This window comes from Botryllus schlosseri, chromosome 11 (genome assembly GCF_051294905.1).
Source record: "Botryllus schlosseri isolate E-star chromosome 11, Bs_hap1, whole genome shotgun sequence".
In the NCBI taxonomy this organism is placed as follows: domain Eukaryota; kingdom Metazoa; phylum Chordata; class Ascidiacea; order Stolidobranchia; family Styelidae; genus Botryllus; species Botryllus schlosseri.
The window spans coordinates 11287194-11311440 of NC_137246.1; the positions used below are offsets into that span (position 1 = coordinate 11287194).

At 36.5% G+C, this 24247-nt stretch overlaps 1 protein-coding gene across 1 annotated transcript in view; it reads right to left on the minus strand.

Moving 5' to 3' along the window:
* Window positions 1–24247, minus strand: part of LOC145450013 (uncharacterized) — a 120511-nt gene that overhangs the window by 53957 nt on the left and 42307 nt on the right. Inside the window, exons 56-98 of the mRNA XM_080328466.1 lie at window positions 23210–23332; window positions 23031–23153; window positions 22512–22631; window positions 22272–22448; window positions 22060–22205; window positions 21848–21995; window positions 21751–21783; window positions 21257–21448; window positions 21028–21192; window positions 19936–20133; window positions 17634–17801; window positions 17356–17553; window positions 16964–17140; window positions 16409–16603; window positions 15957–16124; window positions 15702–15893; window positions 14942–15088; window positions 14704–14886; window positions 13866–14018; window positions 13603–13800; window positions 13183–13359; window positions 11795–11992; window positions 11125–11292; window positions 10876–11067; window positions 10176–10322; window positions 9933–10115; window positions 9195–9347; window positions 8941–9138; window positions 8538–8714; window positions 7762–7953; window positions 7531–7695; window positions 6758–6949; window positions 6094–6237; window positions 5354–5551; window positions 4680–4847; window positions 4435–4620; window positions 4229–4375; window positions 2867–3058; window positions 2483–2650; window positions 1923–2120; window positions 1104–1271; window positions 848–1039; window positions 278–424 (exon numbers count right to left, since the gene is read on the minus strand). Of these exons, the coding sequence (XP_080184592.1) occupies window positions 278–424; window positions 848–1039; window positions 1104–1271; window positions 1923–2120; window positions 2483–2650; window positions 2867–3058; window positions 4229–4375; window positions 4435–4620; window positions 4680–4847; window positions 5354–5551; window positions 6094–6237; window positions 6758–6949; window positions 7531–7695; window positions 7762–7953; window positions 8538–8714; window positions 8941–9138; window positions 9195–9347; window positions 9933–10115; window positions 10176–10322; window positions 10876–11067; window positions 11125–11292; window positions 11795–11992; window positions 13183–13359; window positions 13603–13800; window positions 13866–14018; window positions 14704–14886; window positions 14942–15088; window positions 15702–15893; window positions 15957–16124; window positions 16409–16603; window positions 16964–17140; window positions 17356–17553; window positions 17634–17801; window positions 19936–20133; window positions 21028–21192; window positions 21257–21448; window positions 21751–21783; window positions 21848–21995; window positions 22060–22205; window positions 22272–22448; window positions 22512–22631; window positions 23031–23153; window positions 23210–23332 (7254 nt within the window). The remainder of the gene's footprint in view (window positions 1–277; window positions 425–847; window positions 1040–1103; window positions 1272–1922; window positions 2121–2482; window positions 2651–2866; window positions 3059–4228; window positions 4376–4434; window positions 4621–4679; window positions 4848–5353; window positions 5552–6093; window positions 6238–6757; window positions 6950–7530; window positions 7696–7761; window positions 7954–8537; window positions 8715–8940; window positions 9139–9194; window positions 9348–9932; window positions 10116–10175; window positions 10323–10875; window positions 11068–11124; window positions 11293–11794; window positions 11993–13182; window positions 13360–13602; window positions 13801–13865; window positions 14019–14703; window positions 14887–14941; window positions 15089–15701; window positions 15894–15956; window positions 16125–16408; window positions 16604–16963; window positions 17141–17355; window positions 17554–17633; window positions 17802–19935; window positions 20134–21027; window positions 21193–21256; window positions 21449–21750; window positions 21784–21847; window positions 21996–22059; window positions 22206–22271; window positions 22449–22511; window positions 22632–23030; window positions 23154–23209; window positions 23333–24247) is intronic.

A 24247-nucleotide genomic window follows, 5' to 3' on the forward strand; every position in this document is an offset into this window, starting at 1 on the left:
TAGGGCTATTACACACACCTGCATACACACACATATCGAGTGAGAAAATACAGTAATAATCAAATATCTACTATATTCTGAGACAGCAGATGGCAATAAAGCATAATGCATGTACTTGCACAATCTGATAACTATACAAGTATACATATACCAGACACAGAAACTGGTCAGTAAGTTGGAGGAAAATGAATCTGGGTTATGACACAATCTCATGATCTGCACAAAAGTCATGTGTCATGACAGCATTGTATTTTAGTGTCTACCACAATACTGATACCTTCATCTGTGTCTGGATCTTCAACGATGTTAACAGTTGCAGTCAATTTGGGATCGTTCATTGCGTCGGTCAATGACAGCGTAGCGTTTTCGACACTTTCATCATCGTTAATTGGAAATTTGACAACGGAAATGATTTCATCTTCACCTGTAGGAATTATAACCTTGATAGTAACGACATACTACTCAGATACTGGCTAGTTATGGTCCGTTCAAATGGTATTTTGTGTTACAATAGTAAGTCCCACATCGTGATTCAGCTGTGGTAGTTGGTATTACTACTTAATTTCATTGTGTCATTCATCACACCCTTGTATACATACACACATTGCAGAATTACTTAAAGTTTGAATGGTCCAAGATCAATTGGGATGCATGAACAAGTTGCTTTAATGGAATTGCCGAAACTATGAAGTCTGTAAAAATATTGACATCATTGAGAACTACTGAAAATGAAACTATAACTGAAATTGTGTTGTATCTTACTGTCCAATCGCTAGACTTGAATACTTTTCATAGATGCAAAAAATAGTTAATAAAGAAATCAACATGAAAACAAGCACATATTTACCAGGAGAAAATTTCAATTCCTCTTCAATTGGCTCTGGCATTTTGTCTGGACTGTCGTTCAGTTTGTATGGTTGAGTAATTGAATCAACTATGGTCTCATCTGTAGTGTCACCGTGACGACCAAGAGTTACATTTACGATGACAGTATCATTTTCTTCCGTGTACGAAAAATCTTTGATATAGACTTTGGTCCCTGCTCATAAAGAGGTCGATATAAATTTTCACATTGCAACAGAATTTCAAAACAGCACAGTCACCATCAGATTCATCCAAGATTGTGATCCTGGTTTCATTGACGTCACCCAGCTTCGCCGTGGTATTTGGTGCCAAATTGGTTGGTTCCACTAGTTCCATGGTAAATGTTTCGGGTTTTTCGTAGACTTCATCATTTGTTATCGATACAGTGACTTTTTGTTTTGTGCCGCCTTCATTGTGAGAGAGCATTATAACAATGTGATCATTGAGAAAGTATAAAGGAGACTATGGAAAATAAGTAGCCTACAAGCTTGATTAGAACTTGCATGGTTGAAAACAGAAGTAGTTTTAAGAACATGAACGAAGTTATGCAATAATATGAAGATTATAATTTGCATCAACCAGTTTAAAGTAATATGATTGATGTGGTTTCAACACAATCATAGTTATGTTTATTTGATCTGACAGACATAGGCAAGAAATTGTGGTAAGGAAGAAAACTCTATCAATAAGAATCGCCTGAGTGATGTGATAGAAACTGACTATCAAATTATAAATTCAATTCAATTATAGAAAATCTGTGCCTTCAATTCACCTGACGATAAATCAGCGCTGAAAATCTTCCTATTTTTAGGGCAAACAAAAATACGGATTTGGAGCTATACCGAAACATTCGCGATGGTCTCCAGGGTAATAAAGGTCAAAGTTTTACTGTGTAGTCATATTATGATATAATAAATGTTTACACAACCTCCTTCGAAGAGCTTATTGAAATTTCATTCAAAAAAGTTTTAGCAAATACATATATGACTTAACTGTTGGTTAGATATTCCAACAATCAACACGAAACAGCACACATTTACTTGCTCTTAAACTTTTACCTGGTTGAAAGACTACAACGCTTTCCAGATTCTTTACTTTTTCGGTGAAATCATCTGGTGCCTCAGCGGTGCCCATTTTAGTGACTACATGAACTGTGGCTTCATTCGTCAAATCCCCGCTGCGCAACACAGTAACATCAACCTTTCCTTCATCTTCAATTACGGTATAATTGTCTTTTTCAAATTCGACAACAGTCACTGAAACAATGGGAATTACATTAAATCCTAAATCCTTGAAAATCTAATGCAAGCAAACAATAACATCATAGCCCAGATTACTTAAAGTCATTAACAAACAATTGAGCAACCTTGATTATTATGAGTCACTGTGACGTATGATCGGAAAGTTTAATTCCAGACTCAAAAAGTATAACAAACAAATATTTTGAGCATGGCCGTACATCAGTTACATGCCATAAACCCAAATTCATGACCACACATTTAGTATTTGACTAGGAGATTGCGAAAATTCAGAATGATATAGCCTCGCGTTATCATGCAAATTAGAAATCCCACAAGTATGCAGCTTTCTTCAAAATATAATTTGTTGAAATTCTTACTCGGTTGATCAGTGATCAGAACTACGGTTTCATTCTTCTCCTCGCAGATACTTATAGGAATATCGGAATTATCATTTGTGGGGTCTTTTAGATAAATGATAAAACTTTCTTCATCCTCTGGGAGATTGTCCTTGGTAATTGGGACTGTGATGAATATTTGTTGTTCACCTGCAATAATTGAATAACTTTGGTGAATACTTCAATTCAAGTTTATTTTGATTTTTACATATGAACAATAAATATGTGACTATATTTTAACAGTCAATATGCACAAACGATGTAATTGAAATCTAATTATTATAACATACAGATAAAAAAAAGAATGTAGCAAAGTAGGTGGAATCAATTCAAAATTAGATATTATAAAGTTGATAGCCAATTTACCTGGTTTGAATACGATATCTGATTCTTGAGTGTCTGATCTTCGTTCAAAATCACTTTCATCGGCAGTATCGGGTTTAGTTAGCAATCGGACTGTTGATTCAGTTGTGACATCACCATAGCGAACTACCGTCATCGTCACATTCTGGTATTCGCTCGTTTCATACTTTGGCTCCGGGATACACACAACAGTGACTAGACATACAACAAAATGAAATAAAATATATAATAAACGATAATAAATGAGTAGCAATTTCGAAGGCAGGGTCGAATCAAGTATTACTATCAAATGAGTAGGTTGAAAATTATTCAAGTGGTGTTATGTATTTGACATCTACAACATGAAAATATCATTATGGATCTACATTCTGAAGCCAAAATGGTTCAATTTCAAAAAAAGGTTTAATTTCTACACAAGTTCCGCTCTAAAACACCTGTGACGATTCCCTTAAGAAAATGATATTATCGAATGTAAACATGGAATGGCAATTGCAACTACGTTCCGCTTCGTTGAGGCTGTATACAGAATTGTTTTGCGGCAGCGACGGTAGGATTTCTGGCAATCCCAAATATATCTTCCAGAGCGCAGAATTCACTGATTCGGGTCTTGATCGGAAGCTACTGTCGCACTGATTCCGAAAATATATCTTTAAAAATATAATCAGGCACTGGAACCCCCCTGAATTCGCCCTTCAAGTCTGCAATATCGGCATTGTCGGAACAATGCAAGAGCCGTAACTGGTTATTGTGTGGCGAGTTAGCGTAGTGGCGTAATCCACAGCTGCAACACCAATGGGTTGCGGGTTCGAGTCCGACCGAGGTCGACTACAGAATTCCTACGTAAGTGTTATGGTCGTTGTTTTTCAGTCATCCAATTTTTCTGAACAATGCACATTTTAGATATTGAGGGTGATTTTCATCGAAGTCCAGAGCCTGACAATATTTTAATTTATATTTTCGGAATCAGTGCGACTGTAGCTTTCGATCAAGACCATATTCTGTGGGTTCTGTGCTCTGGAAGATAACTTTTGGATTGCAAGAAACACTACTGTCGCTGCCGCCAAACAATTCTGAATACAGCCTGAGCAAAGCGGAACGAAGCTGCAAAATCGGTTATTGCCATTCCATGTTAACATTCGATAATGATAATAATCTACCCAAAAACTGTTCAAGTTGCAGCAGGATCAGGTCAAAGTAGAGGAGGCCTACTGAAATACCAAAAAAAGTTCTAATATATTAATCACCTTTAAAAATGAAATCAGAAGTCAAAAAATATTAGATTCAAACCGAAAAAAATTCACTCATGTACATTGTCGATCAGTACAATTCTGCTTCAATCATATGTCATTCGACATGTAGCAGTACCTTGATCTGAATTTGGATCTTCAACGATGTTCACAGTCACAATAATCTCCGGATTATTCTTCGGATCTGTTATTGATATTGTGGCATTCTCCACGTTTTCATCGACCATAATTGGCATACGCAAGGTGGCCATAATTTCATCTTGACCTGAGGAAACAATGTGTATACTATAAATATTATTCGAAATCTTAAAGTAGGTATTGTACCTGGTTCAAACACCATTTCTTCAACAGATTCTGGCGCATCATATGGACTGTCGTTAAGTCTGTTTGGTTTAAGGATTGCATTAACGGGAGTTTTTTCAGAAGTATCTCCTTTGCGACCAAGTGTAATATTAAGGATGACGGTGTCGTTATCTTCCACGTATACAAAGTCTTTAACGAACAACTCTACTAAAAAGGAATAAAAAGGATAGGCATTGTGATGATTTGTAAAAAAAACACTTGTTTACCCTCAGCACCGTCTGTTATTGTAACTTCGGCCTTGTCCGGGCCTCCTAATTTTGCTGGTGTGTCGATGTCCGTATTTTTGGGCTCTTTCAGCTCGACAGTGAATTTTTCCGGTTCCTCTTTGATATTGTCTTTTGTTATGAGAACAATCGCATTTTGTTTGGTGCTTCCTAGATAACAAAATGAATACACAGTGAGGATAATTGTTGGGGCTCGAATTGAGAGATATTTCAAAAAAATACAGTCAATATCACTGTACTTTATCGATAATGTGATATTTAAGTTTCACTATTCTGTCATACTCGTTATTTCTGAATAGGGCTTCCTAGTTGGTTCACTGAAAAAGTGAAATGTAAGAACCAACTAAGCGTGGAATAATATTTTCCGGTAGGAAAATCCATTACTGGAGAATATCTTGACACATTCCAGGTGATGTAGGTGATAATGTCCACCCTCTTTTACGATGTCGAACGAAAGCGGGACCAAAAGACTTCGATGTGCACTGTTATAAATATGTACCGGTATTAGAAACTAATCTTTCACATCCCGAATTGTCCATTTCAAGAGATAACATAATTGACTATCTGATTCTAGGAAGCCAGATATCTGTTTCGTTTATTTTGAACGTATTCCCTGAAACAAAGAATGTCAGTACGTTTTTTTCACATTCACACACCAGGTTCAAAAACGACGAGAGATTCCATGATTTTTGTCTTCTCTGTGAAATCCCCAGGACTTTCTGCACTTCCGGGTTTCGTAACAATATACACCTTGGTCTCGCCGGATACATCGCCGCTTCGGATGACAGGAATTTCCACTTTTCTCTCAGTTTCAATAACTTCAAAGCTATCATCCGCAAACTCAACAATCGTTTCTGAATCAAAAGATGGTATGGTTTTGATGGATTTGTAATTTCCGTTTTTCCAATACACACGGATGTTGGACACATGATAAGATATCTAGTAGGTGAAAAAAGTGTCATGTTTTCTGATTTTTTTTTTGCCAAAAATAAAACAGATTTGCAACCAAAAAACTCCAGTCTAAATGAAAATGATCAGGCTTTCTTTTAAGTAAACTTTAAAATAATCAGAATAAATCTAAATCTTTGAATGCAGCAACGAGAGTCAATGTGCGGAAAATACATACAAGCACTGCTACCTGCAAGCTGTGCGCATGCGCAATTGCGCAGTGCTGACACGGTCCCTGCCCACAGAAAAGAAAGCTTTTTTTTAGTCGTTACACACTGTTGTCCAAGGGACCGCGGGCAGTGAGTTGGTTAGTGTGTGAATTAGTGGGAACATCGCATACAACAACCGGTATTTATATTTTTAGTTTAATATTAATGAAGTAAGATATAGGTTATAAATCAGTAAATAATTCAATTCAATTTATCAATTATAAATCAGTACCACGTACCATTGTCCATCTCATCCTTGGTCATTACCACAACATGAATTGATGGATTATTAGGGTCCGATTCATCTGATTCAATCCCAAGTTTCTCGAAATCTTCCGCATCTTTGAGTGGAACCTTCATCACGACTACTGAATCTGCGTCTCCTGGAATTTTGATTTGTTACATACTTCGGAATCAAAACTGAGATGATATATCACTTACAAACTATCATATACAGCACATAACAGTTTTAATACAGCATATTATTGGTGATTAACTACATTAACAATGATTTGCTGTTATGGGATTTGATCGAACATAGGAGCATGAACAGTGCACCTGCACACTAACTGGATAATTGATGACATAAAAATATGTTTAGAGATTTTTAATTCAGTACACTCTGATGGATTATTGTCATAAATGCATCTATTTGGCTGAAAATTAAACTTCAAAATGTCACTGAAGTTGTGCATGTCAAGGAAACTATTCAAATGTTTCTGCATGACAACGTCTGAAAACTTACAAACTTTAAATTTCTTTAAATTTCAGCAAATCGTTTTTACTGGAGACATATTTGTAAATGATAAATAAAGGGTCTTAGTCAATGTCACTTAGCAAAGAACAAATCTTGAATTTTATTTACCTAAGATTATGGATATACAAAACTATTCAAATGCGAACCTGGTTCGAATGAAGCCACGTCTTCCAAAGTTCTTTCAGGATCATAGTCTGTGTTTTCGATTCCATACTTTACGACATCAAGTTTCATGGGGACATCGGCTTTTTCTGAAGTAGGCTCTTTTCTGCCCACAGTTATTGTTAGCAAAGCAACATCATCTTCGATGACACGATCAACATCTTTAATAAAGTATTCTGAACGAAAATAAAATGCATTATGTAAAAACCGAGAGTAAAGCAGACAGAAATTGTGAAGTGCACAATAACAGAGTAAAGAAGTATCTGCACTTATGATTATTCCATTTTTTATAAAAATTCACACTCTTTCAGGTGTTAAGGAGTTTTTGTTATCAACTGATATGTCCTAACCTGTATGTATGTATACTTGATATTATTTTCTTGTAAACTCTAGCATCTGCCCTAAATGTAACATTTGAATATCTATATTCATTGATGCTATTACAAGGGTCATTATTGTGACTTAAATTTCAGCAATATGAATATACTGTTTGATAAATTCCACAAAGTAGCAGACAAATTCTGAGAAAAAGTAGAAGCTCTCCATAACTGACAAGACCACATCTACAAAGTAGGTAATGGCGTTATTTAGAGTACTGGTTTTTCGGTTCACGTAAATTCATATCATAGAAGCTTGATATTTTCTTCAATAGTGACACAATTTTAGGGCCGGAAGGTCTACAAATTCTAATATCGCTATTGGCAATAACTGTCAATGCCAAAAATATATTTACGAATGTTACAGCCCAGATAGTTACTTGGTGGATCCATGATTACAATAACAGATTCGTTGTATCGACCGATCTTTATAGGAATGTTGAAGATGTCATTCTCAGCATTTTCAAGGAACACAATAAATTCCTCTGCATTCTCCGGATCTTTCTCTTCAATTATTGGTATAATTATAGATGTTTCATTTTGACCTGAAAAATAAAAACAAAAATGAAGTATACTCGATGACCTAATTTAAACAGGCATAACATAATTACCAGGCTTGAATGTGACCATCGAAACTTCTGTGTTGGGTCGCTTTTTAAAATCCGTATCGTCGGCCGTGTCTGGTTTCGTGATTACAAATACTTGTGAATCTGATGTGACATCTCCGGATCGTGTTACGGTCAGTTCAACTTCATCACCTTCAGTTACTACATATTTGGGCTCTTTCATGTTCAGTACTGTTCCTATTGTAGTAAATAGTGAAAGTCATGTTATTATGGATGGTTAGGTAGGAACTGGGCTATTTCAATTCAGTACAGATCAATATCCTAATAATTTCATCTTTACAAAGCACCTCAATGTTGTCGAAACGATATGGAGTAGTCTTTCAATCAAACACCCACCTGGGCCTAGAAAATGTGGTTAAGAGGCACGAACACTGAATTAAGAATAATAGAAGATAACATAAAAAAAATGATAAAAAATAAGTGACATGTGTCGGTTAGTGCAATAGATATGTGAGATCGTGGTTGGTTAATCTTGAGTGCATCACAGTATTCATTCAGCAGAATGTGTTGATATTTTACCTTGAGTGTGGTGACTGTCTGATTGTCGGTCAAGTACTGTTCAACAATCACTGACCGTGATACTAGTGGACACCCATTTTTAAAAAATCATCAATTCTTCAGATAATCTCAGAATATTTTGAAATAATCTAATCCCTAATACACATTCCGGTGCTTATTCTAACATTAGTGCCGATATGTGGTGTTAATCCTTAATCAAATGATTGCAGAATTATGTAAAATGATCAAAGCTTCACACTCACCATTGAAATCTGGATCATCAATATCAGTAATGGTAACAACGGCCTGCTCTTTTTCACCCAATTTTATAAACGAGTCATCTTTGTTGACAGGATTTTTCAGCAGGACGAGGAAAGTCTCATCGTCTTCACCCAAGTCGTCAGTAATGATGGTAATATCAACCATTTTCACTTCCTCGCCTGCATAGCATTGAATAGAATTCACTAATGTAACTTATAATTGCTGTCAGAGCTTGTGTTTACCAGCCAACATCTCGTATATTAATCGAATTTGCTTGTCAAAAATGAAACTGACATTACTGAGAACGAGGGGGTAAGAATGAGGTTATATTGACGGAGACATTGATATGAAATCTACTTTGTGCAGAGATATTTACATAAAGAATAGGTAGACATGGTCATTTACCTGGCTGGAATACCACATTCGATACCGGCTTGTCAGGACGCTCAACAAAATCTACATCATCCTCTGCATCGTTCTCTTCCGTGACAAGAGTCACTGAAGATGTTCTTGAAAGATCACCCGTTCTCACCACCGCAATGGAGACATTGCCTTCAGTCTCGGCAACGGTATATTCATCTTCTTTTAACTCGACCATGGTCTCTGTAAGGGAGAAGCTGAAATTGAACTGTTCACTCCTCAAATACATTTTCACTAACCTGTGTCATTTTTGGTTGCTGAAAGGCGTGGTTTTGTAAGAACCACTATGACAGGGTTTTCCCCAGATGGATTTAATAGCTTGATTTGCATTGGTTCTGATGTGTTGAATTCATCCAGTGGTACTAGCAGTATTACATCTTCCTCATTATCATCTGTAATTGAAATTTGTAACACATTGGGACATCAAAATCACAACAGAGACAAGATTAAATTATTTTCTTTCCATAGAAAATGTAAAAGACTGCTATGCATTGATATAACGGTTCATGGTAACCAATAGCCAATACAAAATAAATGCTTGTTATGCAGCAACTCTAGTAACAAAATGTAAGACCAAAGTTTCTGTGATATAATATCCTAAATATAGCATACGTTAACTGGTAAGCATTCCCACTGTTGAATTAGTTGTATTTTTTTATTGGAATTTACCAGATATAGCATGCAGGATCAGCAAATTTTAAACGCAATAAGATTTAAATCTTCCACGTCACAAAGCAGACAAACTAAAATGTACTCATGAGCATTGGGAGGACATCAAAATTGAATTCCGGTAGTATCTAAATGCTTTTGTCAAATATATGTATCATGTGTGACAGACAAACCTTCTTTACCTCAGTGGTCTTGAATCAAGCTTAATGGATTCAGATTTGTTATTGGAATCGACAATTATGTCTATGATAGTACTGTGCTGTTCAGTAAAATATCTATTAACTGTACAACACGACATAACATCATACCCTCAACGAATTGTACATTCTTGTCTGGATCTTCAATGTCCTCTTGAGTGGGTGTCTCTGTATCCGGATTTAATATTACAGGTATATCTTCTTGTATGAGACCCTCCCCATCTCTAATGACTGTGAATTCTAATTTGACATCTTCATCCATAATTTCATACATGCCATCCTTCACGTTGATCACTGCAAATAATCCAACACAGTTTCAGTTATGTAGCAGTACTAACTAGAAAATGACTATACCTCGGTCAGGTGCAGGATCTTCTTTCAGGAAAACAGTCACTGTAATTTCCGGATTATTGTTTGGATCCTTGAGCGATATCGAGACATTTTCAACAGTTTCGTCCGCATTTATCGGAAGGTCGATTGTGGATGGAATCTCTCCTTGTCCTGTTCAAGCAGCATAAGAGAATGTGGCAAACAAGGATGATATGGCAAGACTGCTGGCAAGAACAGTGTATAAATGACTTTTTATTCGTATACCAGATATTAGGTAATAAATAACATCTCTACTGATGTGTTGTAGATGAGAGACAGCGTCTCTTTCTGGGCACATTATTAAAAAGTAACCAATTTTTCAAGAAATCTCCTGGGCATAAAAAGCACTAGAGCCATGATGCAAAAAAATATTGAAATCATGACATAAATAGTATCCACACATATCTAGTTTTCTTGTCACTTGTCACAGTTGTGTTGAAGAATATTGTATTGATAGTCTGTAAATTTTGTATGTTACTCAGGCACCAAATCATATAGCACTGTCGCGCTGCACGAGTTATGAGTGAGAGATGTTAATTACAGAAAACTGAAAATCAAGAGCCAGACATGGAAAACCCATCATACACTTCCAAAATACTAAAGAGAATGTATGCATAATAAGCACAAATAATACTGTATGCTGTAAAGTGTGTAGCTTTGATATTGACATACTATTTATAGGTACCTTCTTCAAATAACAATTCCTGCACAATAGGCTGTGGACCCTCATCTGGACTGTCGTTCAATTTATATGGCATGACAGTAAGTTTTACTGGTAAGTCTTCGCTGATATCTCCTTTGCGGCCAGTAGTAATATTAACCGTTACAACATCATCATTGGTAGTATATGCCACATCTTTGATGAAGACCTCTGATGCTGTAATAGGAATTCAACCATAATTGAATTGATCTACTTTTAAAATATATTTCTTACCGTCTGGTTTGTCCAGGATTTTAACCGTTGTTTCATTGATTTGTCCAATTGCTAGAATGAAACTGTCTGTCATGTCTTCCGGCAGTACAAGTTCTACGGTGAAGCTTTCAGGTTCCTCATTGGTATCATCGTTTACAATGGGTATAGTTACTGCTTGCTTTGTCTCATCTAAAAAAAATCGTAACTTCATAAAAAAAGAGGTCCAAAACTAAGTGTTTAATAGACTCTTGGTATCCAGAAAATGGTTTATAGAAGCACGCACGGTAATGTACTAGGTTACAGATTCACTGTTTCCCCTCTTGTCAGAGACATCATGTCAAATGATACCACAACTTTAATGCATCCCACTATGACTATAAACAATGCACTTGCAAGCATGATTATCAGGTATTATTTAATCCAACTTAATGTTTATCATCCATATGGATGTTAATATAATTGATCAATCACATAACAATTTTTAAAGATATGATTCGAAAATCGAAATAATGTCACAGCGTACTGAAGAATTCTGTCAAGATTTAGGACTATTCCCGCTGTCAATTGTTACAGACAGATATGTTCACGATGATTGTCGATGGTAGTCAAATGCAGGCCCAATAACATTTGCACCTTATAAACTTCTTTCATGATCTTGCAACATTAGAATAGTAATTTAATCTATTATTACCAGGTTTGAATTCAACCATAGCTGGTGGTGCCATCTCTCTCTCTGTAAAATCCTCAGGCGATGTAGCCGATCCTGGTTTGGTAAAAACATAAATCTTTGTTTCCTCTGATAAATTGCCGCTACGAAGGACATTAATCTCGACTTCCTCATCTTCTTCCAAAACTGCGTAGAGTTCTTTCTCAAATTCCACAACCGTTCCTGATATTTGCAAAGTAAATTTATATATGAACAAACGACACAATCGTACCCACCAAGGTTGCCAGTGTATTCGGCACTTGGTGAATTCGGCCCTTGGAGAAGTTTGCATTAAAATGTATTATTATCAAGTGATTTGTCAATATTGTACGGAGGTCAAGATATGCGTAGATCACTTGATCACAGATTGCATAAGCGCGGGAGATAATGCGACGCTCACGCGTGGTCTGGTCTGCACGTTATTCGTAATTTGACGGCGTGAGTGACGGGCGTGAGTTTTGAGAAGATGCATCTTTGCGTTGTATGTGAGATAGAAGTTTTGGAAGATCAAGCGGCGCTTCTTCGCTCCATGACAACCAAGTGTTCCCCGTGATGTCGACAAATGTTTCCGATGAACACGTCAACATGTATAAAAGTCAAAATAAATTGTTTTTTGCCTTTGGAGAGACCGATACTAGGGTTGGGGGAGGGGGGATATTAGGGTTGGGGAGGAGATATATCAGGGTTGTAGGTGGGCTAGGCTCAAAGTTGGGGTTAGGGTATCCCACGATTAGGGTTAGGAAAGGGGGGCAGTAGGGTTGGGGGAGAAGGGATATTAGGGTAGAAGGTGGGTTTGGGTCAAAGTTAAGGTATCTCAAGGTTAGAATTGGGGGAGGGGGATATTAGGGTTGGATGTGGGGGATAATAGTGTTGGAGGTGGGTTAGGGTTAAAGTTTGGTAGGGTATCCCGATATTAGGGTTGTGGTGTCCCAAGATTACGAGATCTACCACGTCACGTAGAACGTTCCTATTTGAGAATATTCATTCATATTAAGTGCATTATTTCTAATGCAAAATTGTTCAAGAGCCGATTCCTCCAGGGGCCGAGCTCACCAAGGGCCGAATTAACCAAGTCCCGAGTTCACTAGTAATCCCAACGAAGATACTCTAAACTTTGTAATTTGGAGAAATTTACTCCCCTCACATTATTCATTATGTTCACATATCTAGGTTTTTTTAAAAACTAGTGTGGTGAACTAAAACGGTAATTATACACAAGTTCCTTTCCCCTTCGAAATCCAGGTTAAGTAAGTTTCATTGCTATTGAGCTGTTATCATGGTTGATAATGACCATTGCTGTTAAATATCATTCATATAGAAACTTGACAACCGTTTCAATTGGGTTGCTAACCAGTCACAAACTTATATCCTACCATTTGTTTCTGGACCATCTTCATCGGTAATGGTGACAATGGCCTGATCTTTTTCACCCAGTTTTATTGACGAAACATCTTCGTTGCTAGGATTTTTCAACATGACGATAAATGTTTCATCGTCCTCGTCAATGTCATCGTCAACGATGGAAACGTTCACAGTCTTCTCATTTTCTCCTTCATTGAAGAAAATACCCATTTTTATCAATTCCACTGCCAGATTACGACCTCAACATGAGTTTACATGCAAAAGTAAGAAATGCTGCTTGGCCTTTTTTTCAAGCTCAAGAATGATACAGCTACACATGACAAAAACAAAGATAAAAGTTACATTACTATGGTAGAGGTATCATATCTATCTTACGAGAATATAATCACATGGATTTAGAAGGATATATATGAGTAGAATAAATCAATTACCTGGCTTGAATACCACACGAGATTCCAATCTGTCAGGTCGCTCAACAAAATCTTCACTATCCTTTGCATCATTTTCTTTGGTAACAAGTGTGACCGAGGAAGTTTGTGTTAGATCACCCGTTCTCACCACCGGAATGGAGACAATACCATCAGATTCTGCAACGGTATATTCGTCTTCTTGCAACTCGATAATGGTATCTGTAAAGGGAAAAATGAAATCAAACCGTTCATGGAGTAAAATTCTTAAGTATATGTTCGGTAACCTGTATCATTTTCGGTTGTCGGCAGGCTACGTCTTGTATAAACTATTATGACGGGATTTTCGCCAGAAGGATTTAATAGTTTGATCTGCATTGGTTCCGATGTGTTGAATTCTTCTACAGGTACAAGCAGCATTACATCTTCCTCGTCGTCATCTGCAAACATACTTGTTAATGCATTGAATGCATAAAAACAGAAGGTGGAAATGCAGTTTTATATCTGTCTCCACCATCCAGATATTTGTGAGAGGTACAGACAAGTTCAATGAACCAGCACCAACATTTTCCTCTTAACGCCAACTCAAAGTGAAGAGAACATGGGGTGGGAAACCGTGGCCAGAAATTTTGCAATAGTATAGGAATCCCGAACCATACAACTAAAGTAAAGTATAACCTATATTGTTGGCCAGTATCACATCCGCGAAAATGTACATCGTACATTGAGTATGGAATCCATCTCACCGTAACCATCCTCTACTTCAAAATTCAATACTGTGTGCTGCAATAAAGTGTGGTCTCACAAAATATTCTGGAGGTAATCGCGGATTAAAAATACCATAAACGAAACTGCAACTTGCCAAACGTAGATGTTTGAGACATAGCAGCAGCATTGATGAAATAATAATAAGTATCATACCAGGATATTCAAAGATATATAAAAAGACCTAATAGCTCAATATACACACTTCATTAAAATAATATTGCAAAATATTGCAAGATATGCAGATGCAATTCGTTCAAAAGTATAGTAACACTCTTAAAACCTCCATTCCACGACTTGACTGATTAACTGCAGTCAAGTTTGAGTAAAGCTTCAAGTATTGTCTCATGTTAGAAGTACCTTCAACAAATTGTACAGTGAGATCTGGGTCATCAATTTCCTCTTGAGTTGGTGTTTGTGCAGCTGGATTTAGTATCACAGGAATACCTTCATTTGGGAGATCTTCTCCTTCTCGTACAACAGTGAATTCTAATTTGATATCCTCGTCAATATTTTGATATGTTCCATCCTGTACTTTGATCACTGCAAAATTCCAGGATTCGAAAATCTGATTTGGGGATTTAGTAGATGATTTTACCTCGGTCAGGTACAGGATCTTCTTTCAGGTAAACGGTAACCGTTATTTCTGGATCGTTCTTCGGATCCTTTAATGATATCGATACATTTTCAACAGTTTCCCCATCATTTATGGGAAGATTGACGGTGGATGGAATTTCTTCTTGTCCTGAACAAGATGAGAGACATTATGAATGAGCAAGGAAAATAATGTATACTTGCCACAGAAATTTTTATGTTATTAATAATGAAAAAACGCTCACATTACTTGTAATCAACGATAACGCCGTTGGAATGTTACAAAACAGAGAAAGAGATTGAACTAGGTTTCAAACCAGTATCAATATCGAAGCGATTTCACAAAGAACTAACTGGCTTTCATTCCAATGATGGTAAATATTTTTAAAAGTCATCTCAATATATACGGTACCCTTCATAGTTCTAATGATACAAAATTATTTTCAATGAATTCAAGCGATTTTGATGATATTGAAGACAAACATTGAGGACATATCAAAGACTGCTTGCGTAAAATTAAAATTGGTGATCATTAGGTAGTAATAACAGAGATGAAATCTCAGGAGATATACAGAATATTAGGCAGTAAAATCTCATTGAAATAGATAACTGTAATCAAGTATAGCGAAAAGTAAATTCATTCTTGATATCCTCGCACCTGATGGAATGTAAGTCAACTTCATCAGCTAACCTATATATCCAAAGGTAAAATGCAAAATGCTATTGGAGATACTCATTCACATGCAGATACTATTTTTACATGCCTTCTTCCAATAGCAGTTCCTGTACAATGGGCTCCGGAACCTCGTCAGGACTATCATTCAATCTGTATGGTATGACTGTAACTTTCACTGGCAAGTCTTCAGTAATATCTCCTTTGCGGCCAGCAGTAATATTGACAGTGACCACGTCATCGCCGATAGTATATGCTACATCTTCAATGAACACTTCTGATTCTGTAATAATAATACGAATCGATTCACAAATTATTCATTTGTTTGCAATTGATTTATTTGTGCCTTCAGGTTGGTCCAAGATCTTCACTGTTGTTTCATTGAGTGTTCCAACTATGGGTCTGGAAATGTCCTCTGGGTCTTCAGGCAACAAAAGTTGGACAGTGAAGCTTTCGGTTTCCTCAACATTGTCATCATTTACAATAGGTATTGTGACTGATTGAGTGGTTTCACCTGTGATCCAGAAGCAATAAAAGTCTCTCTTACAATGTTTGCTTCCAAACTTAGTTTCTTGCAACTGATTAAAATTAGTATTAAAAAAAATATGACTCGACACCGATGTAAAATAATCAAAATAGTGTGATCAAAATAGTCGCTAATGATACTCGAATCGTAATAGGACTGGCGAATTATAAGGAGGGTAAAGCTACTGAAATAAGAAAACGATTGAAAACTTCACATTCCCATTGTTTTCACGTCCATTACGATTTCGATATATTAGCCATTAGATCTATTACCTGGTTTGAACTCCACCATGGCTGGTGGCGTCTCTCTTTCTGTAAAATCCTCAGGCGAGGTAGCCGATACCGGTTTGGTAACGACATAAATCTTCGTTTCCTCCAATAAATTGCCGTTACGAAGCACATTAATAACGACTTCCTCATCTTCTTCCAAAACTGCATAGAGTTCTTTCTCAAATTCCACAACTGTTTCTAAAATTTGGTAATGAATTATATTGTAAGATATATATGGAGCAACAAGGATCATTCCACATGAACAAATGACGCAATAGTACCCACCTGGCTAGTCCTAATTTGGTAATTCAAACAATTTTCCTTCCTCACACCCTTCATAACATCTGTGACATTATTTTATCAAAATACTAGTGTAGCAAGGCAAAACGATAATATTATATAAATTCCTTTCCCTATAAAAATCAAGGCAAACTAACTTTTTTGCTGTTGAGCTTTTATCATGGTTGACCAATGACCATTGTTGTTGAATATCATTCGTATAGCAACTTGGCCACCCCTGTAATTGGGTAACCAACAAGCCAATAACTTTATTCCTACCATTTGTTTCTGGATCATCTTCATCGGTAATAGTGACAATGGCCTGATCTTTTTCACCCAGTTTTATTGACGAGTCATCTTCATTGCTGGGATTTTTCAACATGACGATTAACGTTTCATCATCCTCGTCCGTGTCATCATCAATGATGGAAACGTCTACAGACTTCAAATTTTCACCTACATCACAGAAAATACACTCACTAAGCTATCAACTTAACTTTGCGTGCTATAATAAGAAATGCTTTTGGCCTTGCTTTTCAAGCTCAATTACGACACAGCTCCACACGACAAAAAAAGAGGAAATTTGTTTTGCTGTGATATGGATACTTACATTGAGAGAATATAACTGCATGAATTTAGTCGGCGAGATGTGAGTAGAATAGGACATTTACCTGGTTTGAATACCACACGAGATACCAATTCCTCTGGTCGCTCAACAAAATCTTCTCCATCCTTTGCATCATTTTCTTTGGTAACAAGTGTGACCGAGGAGGTTTGTGATAGATCACCCGTTCTCAGCACCGGAATGGAGACAATACCATCGGATTCCGCAACGGTATATTTGTCATCTTGCAACTGGATAACAGTATCTGTAACGTGACGGATGAAATGAAACCGTTCATGGTATTTACAATTTTTACAACAGTGTTTACAATTATTTTATTCTTACCTTCTGGTTCGTCCAAGATCTTCACTGTTGTTTCATTGATTTTTCCAACTATTGGTCTGGAAATGTCAGTTGAGTCTTCAGGTACCAAGAGTTGAACAGTGAAGCTTTCAGGTTCCTCGTCAATTTCATCATTTACAACAGGTATTGTTACTGTTTGTGTAGTCTCGCCTGTGGTACCGAAGCAATATAATCAAAATGTGCGCTCACAAAGTCTCTCTGGTAGTGTTCGATAAATTTTTCCCCATTGTTTCCTAATTTTGTTTCACAGAACTGATTAAAATCAGTTATACAAAAAAATTGTAACGCTACACCAATGTAGAACAACTAAATTAAGATAAAATTAAAGGAATAGTATCAGTATATATATGTATATATGTTTATTAGATATGAGTGGAAATAAGCTATACTAAACACATAGTTCAGCCAGTTTTAGAAATGTGTGATCAAAATATTGCTATTGATAGTTGTTTCAATGGGACTAGCACATTATAATAATGGTAAAAGCTACTTGAATTAAAAAAACCAGTGAAGATTTCACACTCAAATTGTTTCTATGTCCATTACGATTTTGACAAATTGGCCGTTAGATCTGTTACCTGGTTTGAACTCCACCATAGCTGGTGGTGCCATCTCTCTTTCTGCAAAATCCTCAGGCGATGTAGCCGATCCTGGTTTGGTAACGACATAAATCCTTGTTTCTTTTGATAAATTACCGCTACGAAGCACATTGATAACGACTTCCTCGTTTTCTTCCAAAACTGCATAGAGGTCTTTCACAAATTCCACAACTGTATCTAATATTTGAAGAGAAATTATATTGTATATATATTGAGCTACAAGGATCTTTCTACCTGAACAAAGGACACAACAGTTCCCAACAGGCTACTCCTAATTATGTAATTCAGAATATTTTCCTTCCCTCACACCATTCATTATATCCATATGTCTGTGACATTATTTCATCAAAATACTAGTGTGGCAAGGTAAAACGATAGTTATACACCAATTCCATTCCCTATCAAAATCTAGGTTAACTAACTTTTTTGCTGTTGAGCTTTTATCATGATTGGCCAATGACCATTGCTGTTGAATATCATTTCTTATAAAAACTTGGCAACCCCTTTAATTGGGTAACTAACAAGCCAACCCCTTTAATTGGGTAACTAACAAGCCATCTTTATTCCTACCATTTGTTTCTGGACCATCTTCATCAGTAATGGTGACTATGGCCTGGTCTTTTTCACCCAGTTTTATTGACGAGTCATCTTCGTTGCTAGGATTTACCAGCATGACCATAAAGGTTTCATCATCCTCGTCAATGTCATTGTCAATGATGGAAATGTCCACAGTCTTCTCATTTTCACCTTCATCACAGAAAATATATATTATTATAAATTTTACTGCCACATAAAGATATCAACTTAAGCTTGCATGTAAGAGTAAGAAATGTTTTTGGCCATGCTTTTCAAATTCATCAATGACACTGCTGCACATGACAAACAGAGAGTAAATTCAAGTTACTTTGATATGGATACCTACATAGTGAGAAAATAATTACATTGATTTAGACGGCGAGATGTGGGTAGAATAAGTCATTCACCTGGCTTGAATACCACGCGAGATACCATTTCGTCAGGTCGCTCCGCAAAATCTTCGCTATCCGTTGCATCATTTTCTTTCGTAACAAGTGTGACCGAGGAGGTTTGTGAAAGATCACCCGTTCTAACAACAGGAATTGAGACAACACCATCAGACTCCGCAACGGTATATTGATCTTCTTGCAACTCGATAACGGTATCTGTAATATGATGGATGAAATGAATTCGTTCATGGCGTTTACAATTTTTAAAATATTGTTTACAATTACTTCATCCATACCTTCTGGTTTGTCTAAAATCTTCACCGTTGTTTCATTGATTTTCCCAACTATTGGTCTGGAAATGTCAGCAGAGTCTTCTGGCACCAAGAGTTGAACAGTGAAGCTTTCAGGTTCCTCTTCGCTCTCATCATTTACAATAGGTACTGTTACTGTTTGTGTAGTCTCGCCTGCAGTACCAAAGCAAAATAATCAAGATGAGCGCACTCAAAGTCTCTCTTGAAGTGTTCAATAAATGTTTTCCTAGTCCGGTCAGTTCTACAACTATATGAGCAAAATAGTCACTTATGATACTCGACTCGTAATAGTAATATCGATTTATAAGTAGTTTAAAGGCTACTTGAAAGAAAAAATATTGAAGAGGTCACACTCACGTTGTTTCCATGTCAATTACGATTTTGATACATTAGTCATTAGATCTATTACCTGGTTTGAACTCCACCATAGCTGGTGGTGCCATCTCTCTTTCTGTAAAATCCTCAGGCGATGTAGCCGATCCTGGTTTGGTAACAACATAAATCTTCGTTTCCTCTGACAAGTTGCCACTACGAAGTACGTTAATGACAACTTCCTCATCTTCTTCCAAAACTGTGTAGACTTCTTTCTCAAATTCCACAACCGTTGCTGTTGTTATTAATTCAGAATAATTATGCTCATTGATTTAATTGGAGCTTGTAGTACATGGGTGGGCAGTCCTGATGCATGCTCGAGCAGCATATCGCAAAAGTGGGATTTAAAAGAGCCACAGCGCAAAAAATCAAAGATATTTACTCAATGAACTGTATAATATTTGTTAATGATTTTTGTTACGTGGTGATACTGCAAGTCTCTACCGGGGCTGCAACTTGTTTGAAATTAGGCCGATATGACCTCAAAGGAGTGCAGCGCAGTTCATTCAAGTGTTGGCTGGTCAAAACTGAACAATACTTTCACGTTACAGATTTCGTCGCGGAATAAAATGACTCACAACAGTATGCTATACTGAAAATATAATTCGTGCAATACATGTTTTATTCCACTATAATGCTTCTGGGACTTCCGTTACTCAACTGCGGTCAAAGAATAAACCCTGCGAGTGTTGCTTGCTATAGACTTCAATACAAATGTAAGCTTCATATGCACCATTGTTTACCCGGAGTTCAACGTGACCTGTGCTATTGTGATTAGTGATCAAGCTCATTGTTGATATAGTGGCATATTAATGAAGTAATAAAGTAAAATAATTTCCTGTGTATTTGATATAGCCTATGGTTTCAGTCATTCAAAAAGCAGGTTTTGTGATTTTAATTCCAAGCAACCTTTCACGGGCCGCATCGAATAGCTTCGCGGGCTACATTTGACCCGTGGGCCGCACTTTGCCCAGGTCTGCTCAAGACAATTAGCAGGATATGCTGAGTTATGCAGCAACGATGTAAGGATTCTGGGCCAAGGAATGCTTTTGATATAGTATTGAAAAAAAGAGTGAATTTCTGGACATAAATTCAGATATCTTATTTAACATGTCTGAAGTATTATTACCTGGCTTGTCGTTTATCAATACGACGGATTGGTTTTTGTCGCCAACCTTTACCGGGATACTTGAGATACTATTCTTTGGATCATCCAAGTAAAGAATAAATTGCTCCGTAACTTCATCCTCTTCGTCGTTGGTGATTGCAATAGGTACTGTCATTTCTGATACATCTTTTGGTAGAAATACATATATATTAAAATTTATTTCAAGATTTATTTTCCAATATTAACCAACTTGGCTCAAAAGTCACGATAGATTCTTCTGTATCTGTTTTTTCTTCAAAATCTTGCTCGATTGCAGTATCGGGTCGAGTCAAAAGTCGTACAGTTGAAGTGGGAGATTTATCTCCCAGACGGATAAGTTTTACTAAAACTTCAGTGCCCTGAGTAGTTGTATATTTCGGATCTTTGATTTCCAGAGTCGTTCCTACAAATAGAACATTTATTTTTTAATTCAAAATGGTCAGTAGCAGTAGCAAACAACAAAGACATATCCAACAAGGATCTATAGTCAGAGGCAAATACTGCCTTATGTTGAGTTTCATTATACCTTACTTGAAGGCAAAGAAATTGCTTGGTGAAAAATTTTGGGTAATTTTAGGATTCTTTCAGCAGTATGTTGAGAGCAAATTGAAATCATATTTCATTTTGATCAAATATAAATTATTAAAATTGTGACTTTGAAATCCTTCACTCGATTTTGCAATCAAAAACTAATATAGCACACAACTTTTGGTTCCGAACTTTGTCCATCGGGCATAGCTATAAAAAATAATTCATAAGTACAGAAAATAGTCCATCAGTACAATTGTAGGAAATGAGATACCTTCTTCCGTACAACAGTATCGCACTTCATAGTCTAAGCAATCTTCATTGTCTTGAAGATCATTCTCGCAAACAAATCCAGAAGCGATATCTACTTTGCCTATTTGTCCGATGTGTTGAAAGTACTCTTTGCTCACAGCAGACCGTACCTAAAGTAATTTGCGGTACAAAATCAGACTTGTTGCAGAGTAATTAAAATGAAATTGACAACACCTGCATCCCTTCCGGTTTGGCACAAAGTTTCTGTGGATGGATTTGCAATACTGTTTCCAGCAACTCATTGTCCCCTCCCTCGTTAAATTTGTCGATATTGAACCATTCGGTCCATATCGAAGACTCTTGACATACTCCTATTACATCTTGAAATATACAAGTAAAATTGCAGGTATTCAAATTAACATGAGAGTCCATTGACAGTTTGTTACTTTTCAAGCAGCATAGTTGCATCTCGTAGTCTTCACACATACGATCGCTTTGCTTGTTGTTTTCACATTTGAGTCCTTCATCTAGTGTTAGAGATACTATTTCCTTTGTCAGTAAATATGGAGTCTTTTCTTCAGCAGTACGGGCACGGATGGCAGATGGACTCCTACATGATTTTCCTGTTATATTTGCAAAAGGATTTTTTTAAATCTTTTATGGAAACTTTAAACAGTATCAACAACCTTTCATGGCGCTGACGTAATGAGAAACAAGTTCAAAATCGCCATCTCTTGACGGATTGCCTAGATTAAACCATTCAGTCCAATGCGATTCGCTGGAGCATTCACCGATAGTGTCGGCCGCTGGAATAGTATTAAGAAAAAATTAGACAAACTTCAATCTGTAAAGAATTTTTTTAAATACCCTGCACATATACCGGTACGTATTTTGAAGACTGTCTCTCATGGATGAAGATTAATTATAACCTACTTACACAATAAAGGCACAACAACTTGCCACAAATTTTATAAAATTTCTAATTTACATGTGTTTATGAGGATCCATCTTCTAATATTTTTTCTTCTTTTATAATTTATTGAGTGGAATGAAGCATAACAAAAATAGAAATAATATGTAGATATGGTCACATTCGGGGTGCTATAGTCATGTTATCTAAAGCACCAATATTTCCATTTGTAATTATGTATTAACTATGAAACTTTATATCTTTTTTAACGCAAGACAAAATGTATTTAGCATACATATGCATCCGAGCATTTCTTTGAAGGTCTTGCCATCTTCACAAAAGCATTCATATCCACCATCTGTGTTTTCACAAGTACTGTCCTCTGTGCAATTATGGTCGCCGAGACATTCGTTAATTTCTAAGTGACATTTTTCATTAAAGAAAGTGTACCGGTATTAATTATACGACCATTACCAGTGCAAACAGTTCCATTTCCTGTGTAACCAACGGGACATACACATCGGTAGCTTGAATACGTATTTTCACATTTCGCTTTTTCATCACAATTATCCAGCTCTTCTTTGCATTCATTAATGTCTGAGAATGTACAATAAAGTGGTAATTCGCATTAAAATCAAAATATCAAAATTAGTAGTAGTAGTAGGCCGACTAGAGATGAACCCCAAATGAGACATTTCAATATCAAAATTAACAGTGGTTTTCAACCGCCGGTCCGCCAAATATATAAGAATTTAATGTCGCAATTACCAAATGCAATAAGTTGGATGCTTGTCGATGAAATTTTAGATTAATTTAGAAGTTTGAAACATATATTTTTCTGCATGGTGTCGTAATAGAGAGTTCACTGTCTACCTTGGGCGTACATCACAATGAAACGAAACTGTTAGCTATTCGTTTCCAGCAAGTTATATGTGAAAGTTGCGGCGACTTTTAAACGAACTTTCCGACAGTGCAAGTGAACCTTTGCAGTATAAGAGAGGCTTAGCAAAGAGCAAATCGCATTTCTTTTAAACAATACAAAATAATCACAATATAGTTAGTGCTGGTCTTGAACAGAACTAATAGCTTCACCCTGCAAAACGTCAATAGACCCCTATACAAATAGCCTATGTAAAAAAGACAGCATTAAATGAAACTTCCAATATTATATTGAGTTGCATTGTAATTAGATTTCGGGTTATTTTGATTTTTGAAGGTTCACCGTCCCGCAACATTTGTTTTGAAGTTTTACCGGTTAGCGAGGTCGAAAAGGTTGAGAACCACTGCTCTAGAATACTTACTTTTTTACTTACTAGGAAATCATCTATTGTACTTGGGTAGAAAGTTACGACTTGTACTTCGATTTGAGTGCCAAGGATGATTACTTCACCACCTACAGTTATTCTATCCCTATAGTTATGTCAATAGCAGAGGTGTTTAAAGTAGTCAAGAATGCTACTCATGTAGAAATAGAAGTAGCGACACAAAAAATCACTCAAGTACAAGTAGAAG